The following is a 23265-nucleotide window of genomic DNA, read 5'->3' as shown; positions in this document are numbered from 1 at the left end:
AATAATACTGGCCCCTCTCTCCCTCTATATAATAATACTGACCCCTCTCTCCCTCTATATAACAATACAGTCCCCTCTCTCCCTCTATATAATAATACAGTCCCCTCTATATAATAATACAGTCCCCTCTCTCCCTCTATATAATAATACAGTCTCCTCTATATAATAATACAGTCCCCTCTCTCCCTCTATATAATAATACAGTCCCCTCTCCCTCTATATTATAATACAGTCCCCTCTCTCTCTATATATAATAATACAGTCCCCTCTCTCCCTCTATATAATAATACAGTCCCCTCTCTCCCTCTATATAATAATACAGTCCCCTCTATATAATAATACAGTCCCCTCTATATAATAATACAGTCCCCTCTATATAATAATACAGTCCCCTCTATATAATAATACAGTCCCCTCTCTCCCTCTATATGATAATACAGTCCACTCTATATAATAATACAGTCCCCTCTATATAATAATACAGTCCCCTCTCTCCCTCTATATAATAATACAGTCCCCTCTCTCCCTCTATATAATAATACAGTCCCCTCTATATAATAATACAGTCCCTCTATATAATAATACAGTCCCCTCTATATAATAATACAGTCCCCTCTATATAATAATACAGTCTCCTCTATATAATAATACTGGCCCCTCTCTCCTCTATATAATAATACTGACCCCTCTCTCCCTCTATATAACAATACAGTCCCCTCTCCCTCTATATAATAATACAGTCCCCTCTATATAATAATACAGTCCCCTCTATATAATAATACAGTCCCCTCTATATAATAATACAGTCCCCTCTATATAATAATACAGTCCCCTCTATATAATAATACAGTCCCCTCTATATAATAATACAGTCCCCTCTATATAATAATACAGTCCCCTCTCTCCCTCTATATGATAATACAGTCCCCTCTCTCCCTCTATATGATAATATAGTCCCCTCTATATAATAATACAGTCCCCTCTATATAATAATACAGTCCCTCTCTCCTCTATATAATAATACAGTCCCCTCTATATAATAATACAGTCCCCTCTATATAATAATACAGTCCCCTCTCTCCCTCTATATGATAATACAGTCCCCTCTCTCCCTCTATATGATAATATAGTCCCCTCTATATAATAATACAGTCCCCTCTATATAATAATACAGTCCCCTCTCTCCCTCTATATAATAATACAGTCCCCTCTATATAATAATACAGTCCCCTCTATATAATAATACAGTCCCCTCTATATAATAATACAGTCCCCTCTATATAATAATACAGTCTCCTCTATATAATAATACTGGCCCCTCTCTCCCTCTATATAATAATACTGACCCCTCTCTCCCTCTATATAACAATACAGTCCCCTCTCTCCCTCTATATAATAATACAGTCCCCTCTATATAATAATACAGTCCCCTCTATATAATAATACAGTCCCCTCTATATAATAATACAGTCCCCTCTCTCCCTCTATATGATAATACAGTCCCCTCTATATAATAATACAGTCCCCTCTATATAATAATACAGTCCCCTCTCTCCCTCTATATGATAATACAGTCCCCTCTCTCCCTCTATATGATAATATAGTCCCCTCTATATAATAATACAGTCCCCTCTATATAATAATACAGTCCCCTCTCCCCCTCTATATAATAATACAGTCCCCTCTCTCCCTCTATATAATAATACAGTCCCCTCTATATAATAATACAGTCCCCTCTCTCCCTCTATATAATAATACAGTCTCCTCTCTCCCTCTATATAATAATACAGTCCCCTCTATATAATAATACAGTCCCCTCTCTCCCTCTATATAATAATACAGCCCCCTCTCTCCCTCTATATAATAATACAGTCCCCTCTATATAATAATACAGTCCCCTCTCTCCCTCTATATAATAATACAGTCCCCTCTCTCCCTCTATATAATAATACAGTCCCCTCTATATAATAATACAGTCCCCTCTCTCCCTCTATATAATAATACAGTTCCCTCTCTCCCTCTATATAATAATACAGTCCCCTCTATATAATAATACAGTCCCCTCTCTCCCTCTATATAATAATACAGTCCCCTCTATATAATAATACAGCCCCCTCTCTCCCTCTATATAATAATACAGTCCCCTCTATATAATAATACAGTCCCCTATATAATAATACAGTCCCCTCTATATAATAATACAGTCCCCTCTATATAATAATACAGTCCCCTCTATATAATAATACAGTCCCCTCTATATAATAATACAGTCCCCTCTCTCCCTCTATATGATAATACAGTCCCCTCTATATAATAATACAGTCCCCTCTCTCCCTCTATATAATAATACAGTCCCCTCTCTCCCTCTATATAATAATACAGTCCCCTCTATATAATAATACAGTCCCCTCTATATAATAATACAGTCCCCTCTATATAATAATACAGCCCCTCTCTCCCCTCTATATAATAATACAGTCCCCTCTATATAATAATACAGTCCCCTCTATATAATAATACAGTCCCCTCTATATAATAATACAGTCCCCTCTATATAATAATACAGTCCCCTCTATATAATAATACAGTCCCCTCTCTCCCTCTATATAATAATACAGTCCCCTCTATATAATAATACAGTCCCCTCTATATAATAATACAGTCCCCTCTATATAATAATACAGTCCCCTCTATATAATAATACAGTCCCCTCTCTCCCTCTATATGATAATACAGTCCCCTCTATATAATAATACAGTCCCCTCTCTCCCTCTATATAATAATACAGTCCCCTCTATATAATAATACAGTCCCCTCTATATAATAATAGTCCCCTCTATATAATAATACAGCCCCTCTATATAATAATACAGTCCCCTCTATATAATAATACAGTCCCCTCTATATAATAATACAGTCCCCTCTATATAATAATACAGTCCCCTCTATATAATAATACAGTCCCCTCTATATAATAATACAGTCCCCTCTCTCCCTCTATATAATAATACAGTCCCCTCTATATAATAATACAGTCCCCTCTCCCTCTATATAATAATACAGTCCCCTCTATATAATAATACAGTCCCCTCTATATAATAATACAGTCCCCTCTATATAATAATACAGTCCCCTCTATATAATAATACAGTCCCCTCTATATAATAATACAGTCCCCTCTCTCCCTCTATATGATAATACAGTCCCCTCTATATAATAATACAGTCCCCTCTCTCCCTCTATATAATAATACAGTCCCCTCTCTCCCTCTATATAATAATACAGTCCCCTCTATATAATAATACAGTCCCCTCTATATAATAATACAGTCCCCTCTATATAATAATACAGCCCCCTCTCTCCCTCTATATAATAATACAGTCCCCTCTATATAATAATACAGTCCCCTCTATATAATAATACAGTCCCCTCTATATAATAATACAGTCCCCTCTATATAATAATACAGTCCCCTCTATATAATAATACAGTCCCCTCTCTCCTCTATATAATAATACAGTCCCCTCTATATAATAATACAGTCCCCTCTATATAATAATACAGTCCCCTCTATATAATAATACAGTCCCCTCTATATAATAATACAGTCCCCTCTATATAATAATACAGTCCCCTCTCTCCCTCTATATGATAATACAGTCCCCTCTATATAATAATACAGTCCCCTCTCCCTCTATATAATAATACAGTCCCCTCTCTCCCTCTATATAATAATACAGTCCCCTCTATATAATAATACAGTCCCCTCTATATAATAATACAGTCCCCTCTATATAATAATACAGCCCCCTCTATATAATAATACAGTCCCCTCTATATAATAATACAGTCCCCTCTATATAATAATACAGTCCCCTCTATATAATAATACAGTCCCCTCTATATAATAATACAGTCCCCTCTATATAATAATACAGTCCCCTCTATATAATAATACAGTCCCCTCTCTCCCTCTATATAATAATACAGTCCCCTCTATATAATAATACAGTCCCCTCTATATAATAATACAGTCCCCTCTCCCCCTCTATATAATAATACAGTCCCCTCTATATAATAATACAGTCCCCTCTATATAATAATACAGTCCCCTCTATATAATAATACAGTCCCCTCTATATAATAATACAGTCCCCTCTATATAATAATACAGTCCCCTCTCTCCCTCTATATAATAATACAGTCCCCTCTCTCCCTCTATATAATAATACAGCCCCCTCTCTCCCTCTATATAATAATACAGTCCCCTCTCTCCCTCTATATAATAATACAGTCCCCTCTATATAATAATACAGTCCCCTCTATATAATAATACAGTCCCCTCTATATAATAATACAGTCCCCTCTATATAATAATACAGTCCCCTCTATATAATAATACAGTCCCCTCTATATAATAATACAGTCCCCTCTATATAATAATACAGTCCCCTCTCTCCCTCTATATAATAATACAGTCCCCTCTATATAATAATACAGTCCCCTCTCTCCCTCTATATAATAATACAGTCCCCTCTATATAATAATACAGTCCCCTCTATATAATAATACAGTCCCCTCTATATAATAATACAGTCCCCTCTATATAATAATACAGTCCCCTCTATAAAATAATACAGTCCCCTCTCTCCCTCTATATAATAATACAGTCCCCTCTATATAATAATACAGTCCCCTCTCTCCCTCTATATATAATAATACAGTCCCCTCTATATAATAATACGGTCTCCTCTATATAATAATACAGTCCCCTCTATCCCTCTATATAATAATACAGTCCCCTCTATATAATAATACAGTCCCCTCTCTCCCTCTATATAATAATACAGTCCCCTCTATATAATAATACAGTCCCCTCTCTCCCTCTATATAATAATACAGTCCCCTCTATATAATAATACAGTCCCCTCTATATAATAATACAGTCCCCTCTATATAATAATACAGTCCCCTCTATATAATAATACAGTCCCCTCTCTCCCTCTATATGATAATACAGTCCCCTCTATATAATAATACAGTCCCCTCTATATAATAATACAGTCCCCTCTATATAATAATACAGTCCCCTCTCTCCCTCTATATGATAATACAGTCCCCTCTCTCCCTCTATATGATAATATAGTCCCCTCTATATAATAATACAGTCCCCTCTATATAATAATACAGTCCCCTCTCCCCCTCTATATAATAATACAGTCCCCTCTATATAATAATACAGTCCCCTCTCTCCCTCTATATAATAATACAGTCCCCTCTATATAATAATACAGTCCCCTCTCTCCCTCTATATAATAATACAGTCTCCTCTCTCCCTCTATATAATAATACAGTCCCCTCTATATAATAATACAGTCCCCTCTCTCCCTCTATATAATAATACAGTCCCCTCTCTCCCTCTATATAATAATACAGTCCCCTCTATATAATAATACAGTCCCCTCTCTCCCTCTATATAATAATACAGTCCCCTCTCTCCCTCTATATAATAATACAGTCCCCTCTATATAATAATACAGTCCCCTCTCTCCCTCTATATAATAATACAGTTCCCTCTCTCCCTCTATATAATAATACAGTCCCCTCTCTCCCTCTATATAATAATACAGTCCCCTCTATATAATAATACAGCCCCCTCTCTCCCTCTATATAATAATACAGTCCCCTCTATATAATAATACAGTCCCCTCTATATAATAATACAGTCCCCTCTATATAATAATACAGTCCCCTCTATATAATAATACAGTCCCCTCTATATAATAATACAGTCCCCTCTATATAATAATACAGTCCCCTCTCTCCCTCTATATGATAATACAGTCCCCTCTATATAATAATACAGTCCCCTCTCTCCCTCTATATGATAATACAGTCCCCTCTCTCCCTCTATATAATAATACAGTCCCCTCTATATAATAATACAGTCCCCTCTATATAATAATACAGTCCCCTCTATATAATAATACAGCCCCCTCTCTCCCTCTATATAATAATACAGTCCCCTCTATATAATAATACAGTCCCCTCTATATAATAATACAGTCCCCTCTATATAATAATACAGTCCCCTCTATATAATAATACAGTCCCCTCTATATAATAATACAGTCCCCTCTATATAATAATACAGTCCCCTCTCTCCCTCTATATAATAATACAGTCCCCTCTATATAATAATACAGTCCCCTCTATATAATAATACAGTCCCCTCTATATAATAATACAGTCCCCTCTATATAATAATACAGCCCCCTCTCTCCCTCTATATGATAATACAGTCCCCTCTATATAATAATACAGTCCCCTCTCTCCCTCTATATAATAATACAGTCCCCTCTCTCCCTCTATATAATAATACAGTCCCCTCTCTCCCTCTATATAATAATACAGTCCCCTCTATATAATAATACAGTCCCCTCTATATAATAATACAGTCCCCTCTATATAATAATACAGCCCCCTCTATATAATAATACAGTCCCCTCTATATAATAATACTGTCATGCAGGTGAAAGAGGACCCAAAAGCGACTTGGCGAAAACAGAGTCTTTAATCCAGTAAAGTAAATACAAACAAAAAACACAACTTTCACTCGAAATGACGAGGACAAACTGGAGACTCGATCTTGAACAGCAGGTGAACAGCAGGTTGCCTCGGGAAGGCACTTGAACCAGACAGACTCAGACACCTGCTCACCACGCAGCATCTGAGGAAAACACGACACGACAGGGCGATACACAATCACAGCACGGTGAATTCTAAACAAGGAACCGACAGGACAGGAACGGAACACAAAGGAAGAAATAGGGACTCTAATCAGGGGAAAGGATCGGGAACAGGTGTGGGAAGACTAAATGATAGATTAGGGGAATAGGAACAGCTGGGAGCAGGAACGGAACGATAGAGAGAAGAGAGAGCGAGAGAGTGAGAGAGGGAGGGGGAGAGAGAGGATAGAAAGAGGGAAAGAACCTAATAAGACCAGCAGAGGGAAACGAATAGAATGGGAAGCACAGGGACAAGACAAGATAATAAATGACAAAACATGACAGTACCCCCCACTCACCGAGCGCCTCCTGGCGCACTCGAGGAGGAATCCTGGCGGCAACGGAGGAAATCATCGATGAGTGAACGGTCCAGCACGTCCCGAGACGGAACCCAACTCCTCTCCTCAGGACCGTAACCCTCCCAATCCACTAAGTATTGGTGACCCCGTCCCCGAGAACGCATGTCCATGATCTTATGTACCTTGTAAATAGGTGCGCTCTCGACAAGGACGGGAGGGGGAGGGAAGACGAACGGGGGTGCGAAGAAAGGGCTTGACACAGGAGACATGGAAGACAGGATGGACGCGACGAAGATGTCGCGGAAGAAGCAGTCGCACAGCGACAGGATTGACGACCTGGGAGACACGGAACGGACCAATGAACCGCGGAGTCAACTACGAGAAGCTGTCGTAAGAGGAAGGTTGCGAGTGGAAAGCCACACTCTCTGGCCGCAACAATACCTTGGACTCTTAATCCTGCGTTTATTGGCGGCTCTCACAGTCTGTGCCCTGTAACGGCAAAGTGCAGACCTCACCCTCCTCCAGGTGCGCTCACAACGTTGGACAAACGCTTGAGCGGAGGGAACGCTGGACTCGGCAAGCTGGGATGAGAACAGAGGAGGCTGGTAACCCAGACTACTCTGAAACGGAGATAACCCGGTAGCAGACGAAGGAAGCGAATTGTGAGCGTATTCTGCCCAGGGGAGCTGTTCTGCCCAAGACGCAGGGTTTCTAAAAGAAAGGCTGCGTAGTATGCGACCAATCGTCTGATTGGCCCTCTCTGCTTGACCGTTAGACTGGGGATGAAACCCGGAAGAGAGACTGACGGACGCACCAATCAAACGACAGAACTCCCTCCAAAACTGTGACGTGAATTGCGGGCCTCTGTCTGAAACGGCGTCTAACGGGAGGCCATGAATTCTGAATACATTCTCGATAATGATTTGTGCCGTCTCCTTAGCGGAAGGAAGTTTAGCGAGGGGAATGAAATGTGCCGCCTTAGAGAACCTATCGACAACCGTAAGAATCACAGTCTTCCCCGCAGACAAAGGCAGACCGGTAATGAAGTCTAGGGCGATGTGAGACCATGGTCGAGAAGGAATGGGGAGCGGTCTGAGACGACCGGCAGGAGGAGAGTTACCCGACTTAGTCTGCGCGCAGTCCGAACAAGCAGCCACGAAACGGCGCGTGTCACGCTCCTGAGTCGGCCACCAAAAGCGCTGGCGAATAGACGCAAGAGTGCCTCGAACACCGGGATGACCAGCTAACTTGGCAGAGTGAGCCCACTGAAGAACAGCCAGACGAGTGGAAACAGGAACGAAAAGGAGGTTACTAGGACAAGCGCGGGCGACGCAGTGTGCGTGAGTGCTTGCTTAACCTGTCTTTCAATTCCCCAGACTGTTAACCCGACAACACGCCCATAAGGAAGAATCCCCTCGGGATCAGTAGAAGCCACAGAAGAACTAAACAGACGGGATAAGGCATCAGGCTTGGTGTTCTTGCTACCCGGACGGTAAGAAATCACAAACTCGAAACGAGCGAAAAACAACGCCCAACGAGCTTGACGGGCATTAAGTCGTTTGGCAGAACGGATGTACTCAAGGTTCTTATGGTCTGTCCAAACGACAAAAGGAACGGTCGCCCCCTCCAACCACTGTCGCCATTCGCCTAGGGCTAAGCGGATGGCGAGCAGTTCACGGTTACCCACATCATAGTTGCGCTCAGATGGCGACAGGCGATGAGAAAAATAAGCGCAAGGATGAACCTTATCGTCAGACTGGAAGCGCTGGGATAGAATGGCTCCCACGCCTACCTCTGAAGCGTCAACCTCGACAATGAATTGTCTAGTGACGTCAGGAGTAACGAGGATAGGAGCGGACGTAAAACGTTCTTTTAGAAGATCAAAAGCTCCCTGGGCGGAACCGGACCACTTAAAACACGTCTTGACAGAAGTAAGGGCTGTGAGAGGGGCAGCAACTTGACCGAAATTACGAATGAAACGCCGATAGAAATTAGCGAAACCTAAAAAGCGCTGCAACTCGACACGTGACCTTGGAACGGGCCAATCACTGACAGCTTGGACCTTAGCGGAATCCATCTGAATGCCTTCAGCGGAAATAACGGAACCGAGAAAAGTAACGGAGGAGACATGAAAAGAGCACTTCTCAGACTTTACGTAGAGACAATTCTCTAAAAGGCGCTGTAGAACACGTCGAACGTGCTGAACATGAATCTCGAGTGACGGAGAAAAAATCAGGATATCGTCAAGATAGACAAAAACAAAGATGTTCAGCATGTCTCTCAGAACATCATTAACTAATGCCTGAAAAACAGCTGGCGCATTGGTGAGACCAAACGGCAGAACCCGGTACTCAAAATGCCCTAACGGAGTGTTAAACGCCGTTTTCCACTCGTCCCCCTCTCTGATGCGCACGAGATGGTAAGCGTTACGAAGGTCCAACTTAGTAAAGCACCTGGCTCCCTGCAGAATCTCGAAGGCTGATGACATAAGGGGAAGCGGATAACGATTCTTAACCGTTATGTCATTCAGCCCTCGATAATCCACGCAGGGGCGCAGAGTACCGTCCTTCTTCTTAACAAAAAAGAACCCCGCCCCGGCCGGAGAGGAAGAAGGCACTATGGTACCGGCGTCAAGAGACACAGACAAATAATCCTCGAGAGCCTTACGTTCGGGAGCCGACAGAGAGTATAGTCTACCCCGAGGAGGAGTGGTCCCCGGAAGGAGATCAATACTACAATCATACGACCGGTGAGGAGGAAGGGAGTTGGCTCGGGACCGACTGAAGACCGTGCGCAGATCATGATATTCCTCCGGCACTCCTGTCAAATCGCCAGGTTCCTCCTGAGAAGTAGGGACAGAAGAAACGGGAGGGATGGCAGACATTAAACACTTCACATGACAAGAAACGTTCCAGGATAGGATAGAATTACTAGACCAATTAATAGAAGGATTATGACATACTAGCCAGGGATGACCCAAAACAACAGGTGTAAACGGTGAACGAAAAATCAAAAAAGAAATAGTCTCACTGTGGTTACCAGATACTGTGAGGGTTAAAGGTAGTGTCTCAAATCTGATACTGGGAAGATGACTACCATCTAAGGCGAACATGGGCGTAGGCTTCTCTAACTCTCTGAAAGGAATGTCATGTTTCCGAACCCATGCTTCGTCCATGAAACAACCCTCAGCCCCAGAGTCTATCAAGGCACTACATGTAGCACCCGAACCGGTCCAGCGTAGATGGACCGACAAAGTAGTACAGGATCTTGATGGAGAGACTTGAGTAGTTGCGCTCACCTGTAGCCCTCCGCTTACAGATGAGCTCTGGCTTTTACTGGACATGAATTAACAAAATGTCCAGCAACTCCGCAATAGAGGCACAGGCGGTTGGTGATCCTCCGTTCCCTCTCCTTAGTCGAGATGCGAATCCCTCCCAGCTGCATGGGCTCAGACTCTGAGCCAGAGGAGGAGATGGTTGCGATGCGGAGCAGGGAAACACCGTTGATGCGAGCTCTCTTCCACGAGCCCGGTGACGAAGATCTACCCGTCGTTCTATGCGGATGGCGAGAGCAATCAAAGAGTCCACATCTGAAGGAACCTCCCGGGAGAGAATCTCATCCTTAACCACTGCGTGGAGTCCCTCCAGAAAACGAGCGAGCAGCGCCGGCTCGTTCCACTCACTAGAGGCAGCAAGAGTGCGAAACTCAATAGAATAATCCGTTATGGACCGTTCACCTTGGCATAAGGAAGCCAGGGCCCTAGAAGCCTCCCTACCAAAAACTGAACGGTCAAAAACCCGAATCATCTCCTCTTTAAAGTTCTGGAACTTGTTAGAGCAATCAGCCCTTGCCTCCCAGATAGCTGTGCCCCATTCTCGAGCCCGGCCAGTAAGGAGTGAAATGACGTAAGCAACCCGAGCTCTCTCTCTAGAGTATGTGTTGGGTTGGAGAGAGAACACAATCTCACACTGCGTGAGAAAGGAGCGGCACTCAGTGGGCTGCCCGGAGTAGCAAGGTGGGTTATTAACCCTAGGTTCTGGAGGCTCGGCAGGCCAGGAAGTAACAGGTGGCACGAGACGTAGACTCTGGAACTGTCCAGAGAGGTCGGAAACCTGAGCGGCCAGGTTCTCCACGGCATGGCGAGCAGCAGACAATTCCTGCTCGTGTCTGCCGAGCATGGCTCCTTGGATCTCGACGGCAGTGTAACGAGCGTCTGAAGTCGCTGGGTCCATTCCTTGGTCGGTTCCTTCTGTCATGCAGGTGAAAGAGGACCCAAAAGCGACTTGGCGAAAACAGAGTCTTTAATCCAGTAAAGTAAATACAAACAAAAAACACAACTTTCACTCGAAATGACGAGGACAAACTGGAGACTCGATCTTGAACAGCAGGTGAACAGCAGGTTGCCTCGGGAAGGCACTTGAACCAGACAGACTCAGACACCTGCTCACCACGCAGCATCTGAGGAAAACACGACACGACAGGGCGATACACAATCACAGCACGGTGAATTCTAAACAAGGAACCGACAGGACAGGAACGGAACACAAAGGAAGAAATAGGGACTCTAATCAGGGGAAAGGATCGGGAACAGGTGTGGGAAGACTAAATGATTGATTAGGGGAATAGGAACAGCTGGGAGCAGGAACGGAACGATAGAGAGAAGAGAGAGCGAGAGAGTGAGAGAGGGAGGGGGAGAGAGAGGGATAGAAAGAGGGAAAGAACCTAATAAGACCAGCAGAGGGAAACGAATAGAATGGGAAGCACAGGGACAAGACAAGATAATAAATGACAAAACATGACAAATACAGTCCCCTCTATATAATAATACAGTCCCCTCTATATAATAATACAGTCCCCTCTATATAATAATACAGTCCCCTCTCTCCCTCTATATAATAATACAGTCCCCTCTATATAATAATACAGCCCCCTCTCTCCCTCTATATAATAATACAGTCCCCTCTATATAATAATACAGTCCCCTCTATATAATAATACAGTCCCCTCTATATAATAATACAGTCCCCTCTCTCCCTCTATATGATAATACAGTCCCCTCTATATAATAATACAGTCCCCTCTCTCCCTCTATATAATAATACAGTCCCCTCTCTCCCTCTATATAATAATACAGTCCCCTCTATATAATAATACAGTCCCCTCTATATAATAATACAGTCCCCTCTATATAATAATACAGTCCCCTCTATATAATAATACAGTCCCCTCTCTCCCTCTATATAATAATACAGTCCCCTCTATATAATAATACAGTCCCCTCTATATAATAATACAGTCCCCTCTATATAATAATACAGTCCCCTCTATATAATAATACAGTCCCCTCTATATAATAATACAGTCCCCTCTCTCCCTCTATATGATAATACAGTCCCCTCTATATAATAATACAGTCCCCTCTCTCCCTCTATATAATAATACAGTCCCCTCTCTCCCTCTATATAATAATACAGTCCCCTCTATATAATAATACAGTCCCCTCTATATAATAATACAGTCCCCTCTATATAATAATACAGTCCCCTCTATATAATAATACAGTCCCTCTCTCCCTCTATATAATAATACAGTCCCCTCTATATAATAATACAGTCCCCTCTATATAATAATACAGTCCCCTCTATATAATAATACAGTCCCCTCTATATAATAATACAGTCCCCTCTATATAATAATACAGTCCCCTCTATATAATAATACAGTCCCCTCTCTCCCTCTATATAATAATACAGTCCCCTCTCTCCCTCTATATAATAATACAGTCCCCTCTCTCCCTCTATATAATAATACAGTCCCCTCTATATAATAATACAGTCCCCTCTATATAATAATACAGTCCCCTCTATATAATAATACAGTCCCCTCTATATAATAATACAGTCCCCTCTATATAATAATACAGTCCCCTCTATATAATAATACAGTCCCCTCTATATAATAATACAGTCCCCTCTATATAATAATACAGTCCCTCTATATAATAATACAGTCCCCTCTATATAATAATACAGTCCCCTCAATATAATAATACAGTCCCCTCTATATAATAATACAGTCCCCTCTCTCCCTCTATATAATAATACAGTCCCTCTATATAATAATACAGTCCCCTCTCTCCCTCTATATAATAATACAGTCCCCTCTATATAATAATACAGTCCCCTCTATATAATAATACAGTCCCCTCTATATAATAATACAGTCCCCTCTATATAATAATACAGTCCCCTCTCTCCCTCTATATAATAATACAGTCCCCTCTATATAATAATACAGTCCCCTCTCTCCCTCTATATAATAATACAGTCCCCTCTATATAATAATACGGTCTCCTCTATATAATAATACAGTCCCCTCTATCCCTCTATATAATAATACAGTCCCCTCTATATAATAATACAGTCCCCTCTCTCCCTCTATATAATAATACAGTCCCCTCTATATAATAATACAGTCCCCTCTCTCCCTCTATATAATAATACAGTCCCCTCTATATAATAATACAGTCCCCTCTATATGATAATACAGTCCCCTCTATATAATAATACTGACCCCTCTCTCCCTCTATATAATAATACAGTCCCCTCTCTCCCTCTATATAATAATACAGTCCCCTCTATATAATAATACGGTCTCCTCTATATAATAATACAGTCCCCTCTCTCCCTTTATATAATAATACAGTCCCCTCTATCCCTCTATATAATAATACAGTCCCCTCTCTCCCTCTATATAATAATACAGTCCCCTCTATATAATAATACAGTCCCCTCTATATAATAATACAGTCCCCTCTCTCCCTCTATATAATAATACAGTCCCCTCTATATAATAATACAGTCCCCTCTCTATAATAATACAGTCCCCTCTCTCCCTCTATATAATAATACAGTCCCTCTCTCCCTCTATATAATAATACAGTCCCCTCTATATAATAATACAGTCCCCTCTCTCCCTCTATATAATAATACAGTCCCCTCTATATAATAATACAGTCCCCTCTCTCCCTCTATATAATAATACAGTCCCCTCTCTCCCTCTATATAATAATACAGTCCCCTCTATATAATAATACAGTCCCCTCTCTCCCTCTATATGATAATACAGTCCCCTCTATATAATAATACAGTCCCCTCTCTCCCTCTATATAATAATACAGTCCCCTCTCTCCCTCTATATAATAATACAGTCCCCTCTATATAATAATACAGTCCCCTCTATATAATAATACAGTCCCCTCTATATAATAATACAGTCCCCTCTATATAATAATACAGCCCCCTCTCTCCCTCTATATAATAATACAGTCCCCTCTATATAATAATACAGTCCCCTCTATATAATAATACAGTCCCCTCTATATAATAATACAGTCCCCTCTATATAATAATACAGTCCCCTCTATATAATAATACAGTCCCCTCTATATAATAATACAGTCCCCTCTCTCCCTCTATATAATAATACAGTCCCCTCTATATAATAATACAGTCCCCTCTATATAATAATACAGTCCCCTCTATATAATAATACAGTCCCCTCTATATAATAATACAGTCCCCTCTATATAATAATACAGTCCCTCTATATAATAATACAGTCCCCTCTATATAATAATACAGTCCCCTCTCTCCCTCTATATAATAATACAGCCCCCTCTCTCCCTCTATATAATAATACAGTCCCCTCTCTCCCTCTATATAATAATACAGTCCCCTCTATATAATAATACAGTCCCCTCTATATAATAATACAGTCCCCTCTATATAATAATACAGTCCCCTCTCTCCTCTATATAATAATACAGTCCCCTCTATATAATAATACAGTCCCCTCTCTCCCTCTATATAATAATACAGTCCCCTCTATATAATAATACAGACCCCTCTATATAATAATACAGACCCCTCTATATAATAATACAGTCCCCTCTATATAATAATACAGTCCCCTCTCTCCCTCTATATAATAATACAGTCCCCTCTATATAATAATACAGTCTCCTCTCTCCCTCTATATAATAATACAGTCCCCTCTATATAATAATACAGTCCCCTCTATATAATAATACAGTCCCCTCTATATGATAATACAGTCCCCTCTATATAATAATACTGACCCCTCTCTCCCTCTATATAATAATACAGTCCCCTCTCTCCCTCTATATAATAATACAGTCCCCTCTATATAATAATACAGTCCCCTCTATATGATAATACAGTCCCCTCTATATAATAATACTGACCCCTCTCTCCCTCTATATAATAATACAGTCCCCTCTCTCCCTCTATATAATAATACAGTCCCCTCTATATAATAATACGGTCTCCTCTATATAATAATACAGTCCCCTCTCTCCCTCTATATAATAATACAGTCCCCTCTATATAATAATACAGTCCCCTCTATATGATAATACAGTCCCCTCTATATAATAATACTGACCCCTCTCTCCCTCTATATAATAATACAGTCCCTCTCTCCCTCTATATAATAATACAGTCCCCTCTATATAATAATACGGTCTCCTCTATATAATAATACAGTCCCCTCTCTCCCTCTATATAATAATACAGTCCCCTCTATATAATAATACAGTCCCCTCTATATAATAATACAGTCCCCTCTATATAATAATACAGTCCCCTCTCTCCCTCTATATAATAATACAGTCCCCTCTATATAATAATACAGTCCCCTCTATATAATAATACAGTCCCCTCTCTCCCTCTATATAATAATACAGTCCCCTCTATATAATAATACAGTCCCCTCTCTCCCTCTCTATAATAATACAGTCCCCTCTCTCCCTCTATATAATAATACAGTCCCTCTCTCCCTCTATATAATAATACAGTCCCCTCTATATAATAATACAGTCCCCTCTCTCCCTCTATATAATAATACAGTCCCCTCTATATAATAATACAGTCCCTCTCTCCCTCTATATAATAATACAGTCCCCTCTCTCCCTCTATATAATAATACAGTCCCCTCTATATAATAATACAGTCCCCTCCCTCTATATTATAATAACCATCATAATATTGGTGACCTAAAGTCGTCTGGATCACTGCCTAATGTTTCAGCAACTGTAATAATTTATTGGAAGAATAAAATAATTGACTGTGTGAAAAATGAAGACAAGTACTGACTGTTGTTCACTTGACTGTCTTATTAATGGTAGAAGAAAATTGTCAAAGTTTGTAAAAACATTGAAACATTCACGACAATGACAAATTACTGACTTTGTCGTTCACACAGGAGAGAGACGTGACTATTGTGGATCCTCTGGGGAGCCTCAACAACATCATGATGCTGAAGAGGCAGAGAAGAGTCTCTCCACATCAGAACTCTTCAAGAAACACCAGCAGAGACCCACAGGAAGAATCCTCACTGCTGCTCTCACTGTGGGAAGCGTTGCAAATCTTTATCAGAACTTAAAATACACCAGAGAACACACACAGGAGAGAAACCTTATAGCTGTGATCAATGTGGGAGGAGTTTCACTATATCAAGCCATCTGACTTCACACCAGAGAACACACACAGGAGAGAAACCTTATAGCTGTGATCAATGTGGGAAGTGTTTTACTATATCAAGCCATCTGACTTCACACCAGAGAACACACACAGGAGAGAAACCTTATAGCTGTGATCAATGTGGGATGAGTTTTGCTGCATCAAGCAATCTGACTTCACACCAGAGAACACACACAGGAAAGAAACCTTATAGCTGTGATCAATGTGGGATGAGTTTTGCTGCATCAAGCAATCTGACAAGACACCAGAGAATACACACAGGAGAGAAACCTTATAGCTGTGATCAATGTGGGAAGTGTTTTACTATATTGAGCTCTCTGACTTCACACCAGAGAACACACACAGGAGAGAAACCTTATAGCTGTGATCAATGTGGGAAGTGTTTTACTATATTGAGCTCTCTGACTTCACACCAGAGAATACACACAGGAGAGAAACCTTATAGCTGTGATCAATGTGGGAAGTGTTTTACTATATCAAGCTCTCTGACTTCACACCAGAGAACACACACAGGAGAGAAACCTTATAGCTGTGATCAATGTGGGAAGTGTTTTACTATATCAAGCCATCTGACTGCACACCAGAGAACACACACAGGAGAGAAACCTTATATCTGTGATCAATGTGACAAGAGATACTCTGATAAAAGATCTCTGATTAAACATCAGAAAATACATGAAGGAGGTGTTTTATGATATCAATTGTAGTAGGAGTAATTTTAATGATGTCACAATGTAGAATGTTTTAACATTGTAGTAGGAGTAATTTTAATGATGTCACAATGTAGAATGTTTTAACATTGTAGTAGGAGTATTTGAATGATGTTACAATGTAGAATGTCTTAACATTGTAGCAGCACTTCAACATTCAAAATGTAGCTAGCGGTTTTCTACAAGTTGAAAAAGCTGCTTGTTTAAAAAAATACATGTAATTGATCATTGTTGCAGATGTTTGTGTATAAACACACATGAAAACAGTACAATAAATTGGACTATAATCCATTTTTGACATCACTCCAGTATTTCTTGACAACATTCAAGTGCTAATTGTCTTTATTCCCCTCCTGAAGAAGCATGACTCAAATCACCTACTCATATTTCAAACATTCAGCCTGACAAAAGATACATGTTTTATTTTTCCATGCCTCACCATTAAGTGAAGTATTGCCAATACATATTAACAAAGGGGTGAACATTTGGTTTTACACCAGCGAGTATACACAGGAAATAAACCTCACTGCTGCCCTGACTTTGGGAAGAGTTTTTCAACATCACGGTCTTTATAATCTCACCAAGGAATTCGCACGAGAGAGAGAACCAGCGGCTGTGATGTATGTGGAATGACTTTTACTGCCTCGAGTGAACTGATTTTACACCAGAGAACATAGAATGATCTCCAAACCAGACCTGGGTAGTAGAACACAGAGTGTAGAATGACCTGGGTAGTAGAATACAGAGTGTAGAATGACCTGGGTAGTAGAACACAGAGTGTGGAATGATCTCCAACACCAGACCTGGGTAGTAGAACACAGAGTGTAGAATGACCTGGGTAGTAGAACCACAGAGTGTGGAATGATCTCCAATACCAGACCTGGGTAGTAGAACACAGAGTGTAGAATGATCTCCAACACCAGACCTGGGTAGTAGAACACAGAGTGTAGAATGATCTCCAACACCAGACCTGGGTAGTAGAACACAGAGTGTAGAATGATCTCCAACACTAGACCTGGGTAGTAGAACACAGAGTGTAGAATGACCTGGGTAGTAGAACACACGAGTGTAGAATGACCTGGGTAGTAGAACACAGAGTGTAGAATGATCTCCAACACCAGACCTGGGTAGTAGAACACAGAGTGTAGAATGATCTCCAACACCAGACCTGGGTAGTAGAACACAGAGTGTAGAATGATCTCCAACACTAGACCTGGGTAGTAGAACACAGAGTGTAGAATGACCTGGGTAGTAGAACACAGAGTGTAGAATGATCTCCAACACCAGACCTGGGTAGTAGAACACAGAGTGTAGAATGATCTCCAACACCAGACCTGGGTAGTAGAACACAGAGTGTAGAATGACCTGGGTAGTAGAGCACAGAGTGTGGAATGACCTGGGTAGTAGAACACAGAGTGTAGAATGACCTGGGTAATAGAACACAGAGTGTGGAATGATCTCCAACACCAGACCTGGGTAGTAGAACACAGAGTGTAGAATGACCTGGGTAGTAGAACCACAGAGTGTGGAATGATCTCCAACACCAGACCTGGGTAGTAGAACACAGAGTGTGGAATGATCTCCAACACCAGACCTGGGTAGTAGAACACAGAGTGTAGAATGACCTGGGTAGTAGAACACAGAGTGTAGAATGACCTGGGTAGTAGAACACAGAGTGTAGAATGACCTAGGTAGTAGAGCACAGAGTGTGGAATGACCTGGGTAGTAGAACACAGAGTGTAGAATGACCTGGGTAGTAGAACACAGAGTGTGGAATGATCTCCAACACCAGACCTGGGTAGTAGAACACAGAGTGTAGAATGACCTGGGTAGTAGAACCACAGAGTGTGGAATGATCTCCAACACCAGACCTGGGTAGTAGAACACAGAGTGTAGAATGATCTCCAACACCAGACCTGGGTAGTAGAACACAGAGTGTAGAATGATCTCCAACACTAGACCTGGGTAGTAGAACACAGAGTTTAGAATGACCTGGGTAGTAGAACACAGAGTGTAGAATGATCTCCAACACCAGACCTGGGTAGTAGAACACAGAGTGTAGAATGACCTGGGTAGTAGAACACAGAGTGTAGAATGACCTCCGCCAACACCAGACCTGGGTAGTAGAACACAGAGTGTAGAATGACCTGGGTAGTAGAACACAGAGTGTAGAATGACCTCCGCCAACACCAGACCTGGTTAGTAGAACACAGAGTGTGGAATGGTCTCTAACCCCAGACCTGGGTAGTAGAACACAGAGTGTGGAATGATCTCCAACACTAGACCTGGGTAGTAGAACACAGAGTGTATAATGATCTCCAACACCAGACCTGGGTAGTAGAACACAGAGTGTGGAATGATCTCCAACACAATGATCTCTTTATGATAACTGTTGATGTGGCTGGATGGTTCAACTTGTTTCACCATTCGGCTATAATGTCACATGATCAAATATGTAATTTCTGTTTAAAATGAGACAATAAATATCATGTTTTGGATAGGTAGAAGCTGTAACATTTAGGGGGATGGTTGCCACTATCAACTCCATTATAATAAATCTACTGTTGGATGGTTGTCACTATCAACTCCATTATAATAAATCTACTGGTGGATGGTTGTCACTATCAACTCCATTATAATAAATCTACTGGTGGAGGGGGATGGTTGTCACTATCAACTCCATTATAATAAATCTACTGGTGGAGGGGGATGGTTGTCACTATCAACTCCATTATAATAAATCTACTGGTGTAGGGGGATGGTTGTCACTATCAACTCCATTATAATAAATCTACTGTTGGATGGTTGTCACTATCAACTCCATTATAATAAATCTACTGGTGTAGGGGGATGGTTGTCACTATCAACTCCATTATAATAAATCTACTGGTGGATGGTTGTCACTATCAACTCCATTATAATAAATCTACTGGTGGATGGTTGTCACTATCAACTCCATTATAATAAATCTACTGGTGGATGGTTGTCACTATCAACTCCATTATAATAAATCTACTGTTGGATGGTTGTCACTATCAACACCATTATAATAAATCTACTGTTGGATGGTTGTCACTATCAACTCCATTATAATAAATCTACTGTTGGATGGTTGTCACTATCAACACCATTATAATAAATCTACTGGTGGATGGTTGTCACTATCAACACCATTATAATAAATCTACTGTTGGATGGTTGTCACTATCAACTCCATTATAATAAATCTACTGTTGGATGGTTGTCACTATCAACACCATTATAATAAATCTACTGGTGTAGGGGGATGGTTGTCATTATCAACTCCATTATAATAAATCTACTGGTGGAGGGGGATGGTTGTCACTATCAACTCCATTATAATAAATCTACTGGTGTAGGGGGATGGTTGTCACTATCAACTCCATTATAATAAATCTACTGGTGTAGGGGGATGGTTGTCACTATCAACTCCATTATAATAAATCTACTGTTGGATGGTTGTCACTATCAACACCATTATAATAAATCTACTGTTGGATGGTTGTCACTATCAACTCCATTATAATAAATCTACTGGTGTAGGGGGATGGTTGTCACTATCAACTCCATTATAATAAATCTACTGATGGAGGGGGATGGTTGTCACTATCAACTCCATTATAATAAATCTACTGGTGTAGGGGGATGGTTGTCACTATCAACTCCATTATAATAAATCTACTGGTGTAGGGGGATGGTTGCCACTATCAACTCCATTATAATAAATCTACTGGTGTAGGGGGATGGTTGTCACTATCAACTCCATTATAATAAATCTACTGGTGTAGGGGGATGGTTGTCACTATCAACTCCATTATAATAAATCTACTGGTGAATGGTTGTCACTATCAACACCATTATAATAAATCTACTGTTGGATGGTTGTCACTATCAACTCCATTATAATAAATATACTGTTGGATGGTTGTCACTATCAACTCCATTATAATAAATCTACTGATGGAGGGGGATGGTTGTCACTATCAACTCCATTATAATAAATATACTGTTGGATGGTTGTCACTATCAACTCCATTATAATAAATCTACTGATGTAGGGGGATGGTTGTCATTATCAACTCCATTATAATAAATCTACTGGTGGATGGTTGTCACTATCAACTCCATTATAATAAATATACTGGTGGATGGTTGTCACTATCAACTCCATTATAATAAATCTACTGGTGGAGGGGGATGGTTGTCACTATCAACTCCATTATAATAAATCTACTGGTGTAGGGGGATGGTTGTCACTATCAACTCCATTATAATAAATCTACTGGTGTAGGGGGATGGTTGTCACTATCAACTCCATTATAATAAATCTACTGGTGGAGGGGGATGGTTGTCACTATCAACTCCATTATAATAAATCTACTGGTGGATGGTTGCCACTATCAACTCCATTATAATAAATCTACTGGTGGAGAGGGATGGTTGTCACTATCAACTCCATTATAATAAATCTACTGGTGGAGGGGGATGGTTGTCACTATCAACTCCATTATAATAAATCTACTGGTGTAGGGGGATGGTTGTCACTATCAACTCCATTATAATAAATCTACTGGTGGAGGTGGATGGTTGTCACTATCAACTCCATTATAATAAATCTACTGGTGGATGGTTGTCACTATCAACTCCATTATAATAAATCTACTGGTGGAGGGGGATGGTTGTCACTATCAACTCCATTATAATAAATCTACTGAGGGTCAGAGAGAGAAAGAGGGTCAGAGAGAGAAAGAGGGTCAGAGAGAGAGAAAGAGGGTCAGAGAGAGAGAAAGAGGGTCAGAGAGAGAAAGAGGGTCAGAGAGAGAGAGAAAGAGGGTCAGAGAGAGAGAAAGAGGGTCAGAGAGAGAGAAAGAGGGTCAGAGCGAGAGAAAGAGGGATAGAGAGAGAGAAAGAGGGATAAGTGAGGGAAAGAAGGTCAGAGAGAGGGAGAGGATTATATTAAACAGATTTAGATTTGAATCCCAACCTACATTTTTCAAATGATCACTTAGAATGTTTATTTGAAGCTTTATTTAACTGGGATGGCCGGGTGTCAGTTTGTAAATGAGAACTTTGTTCTCAACTGGCCTACCTGGTTAAATAAAAAACTAGGCAAGTCAGTTTAGAACAAATTCTTATTTTCAATGAAGGCCTACCCCTGACGACGCTGGACCCTATGGGACTCCCAATCAGCCCGGATTCGACCCAGGGACAGTCATTTCAATATAACGTTATATAATATTATTTTGGAAATAAAATTCAAATAATTGTTTTGAAAGTCCAACTTTTTGTCTGAAAATAAAATAATTTCCTCAACTGTTTTATACACTGCAGTCAGCAGATGGCGATGTGAGTCTTTCAGGCAGAGTGTGACGTGTAATTTCGTGGACGGGATCTTTCACCAACAGCTCGACGTCTGCCAGAGTGTGACGTGTAATTTAGTGGACGGGTTCTTTCACCAACAGCTCGACGTCTGCCAGAGTGTGACGTGTAATTTAGTGGACGGGTTCTTTCACCAACAGCTCGACGTTTGTCACTAGTTACCACAGTCACAATGTCATAATTATTACTAAAACCTTGCCTATTTCTTCAACTTCTCTTCTTAAAATCTGCTAACGTCATTCCTAACCCTGACCTTTCAGTTAAAAGACTGAAAAGCAAATGTTTGTTTTCATCATTTTTTTTTACCATAGCCAATGCCTTCTTTGTGGCTGTGGTAACTAATGACAACCCAGGTCGGCAGCCACGTTGTTTTATAGTTCAATGAACATGGTCAACCACCTCGGAAGCTTGCTCGCCTAAACATTGACCCTCATGTATAATAGCCTCTGTATTTTAAACTCACGTCTGTCGTCCAGCTAGTTATCCCATTTAATTTAATGTTTAC

At 40.6% G+C, this 23265-nt stretch overlaps 1 protein-coding gene across 1 annotated transcript; it reads left to right on the top strand.

Moving 5' to 3' along the window:
• Nucleotides 1-16475: 16475 nt before the first annotated feature.
• LOC124022846 (gastrula zinc finger protein XlCGF17.1-like) lies at nt 16476-17345 on the top strand (the record flags this gene model as incomplete). Its single annotated transcript, XM_046337533.1, has 1 exon — nt 16476-17345. A coding segment is annotated over one exon (870 nt), but the record flags the coding sequence as incomplete, so codon positions are not given.
• Between the last annotated feature and the right edge of the window lie 5920 nt (nt 17346-23265).

Source organism: Oncorhynchus gorbuscha, unplaced genomic scaffold (assembly GCF_021184085.1).
Source record: "Oncorhynchus gorbuscha isolate QuinsamMale2020 ecotype Even-year unplaced genomic scaffold, OgorEven_v1.0 Un_scaffold_1454, whole genome shotgun sequence".
In the NCBI taxonomy this organism is placed as follows: Eukaryota; Metazoa; Chordata; class Actinopteri; order Salmoniformes; family Salmonidae; genus Oncorhynchus; species Oncorhynchus gorbuscha.
This window is presented reverse-complemented; position numbering and strand designations above follow the sequence as displayed.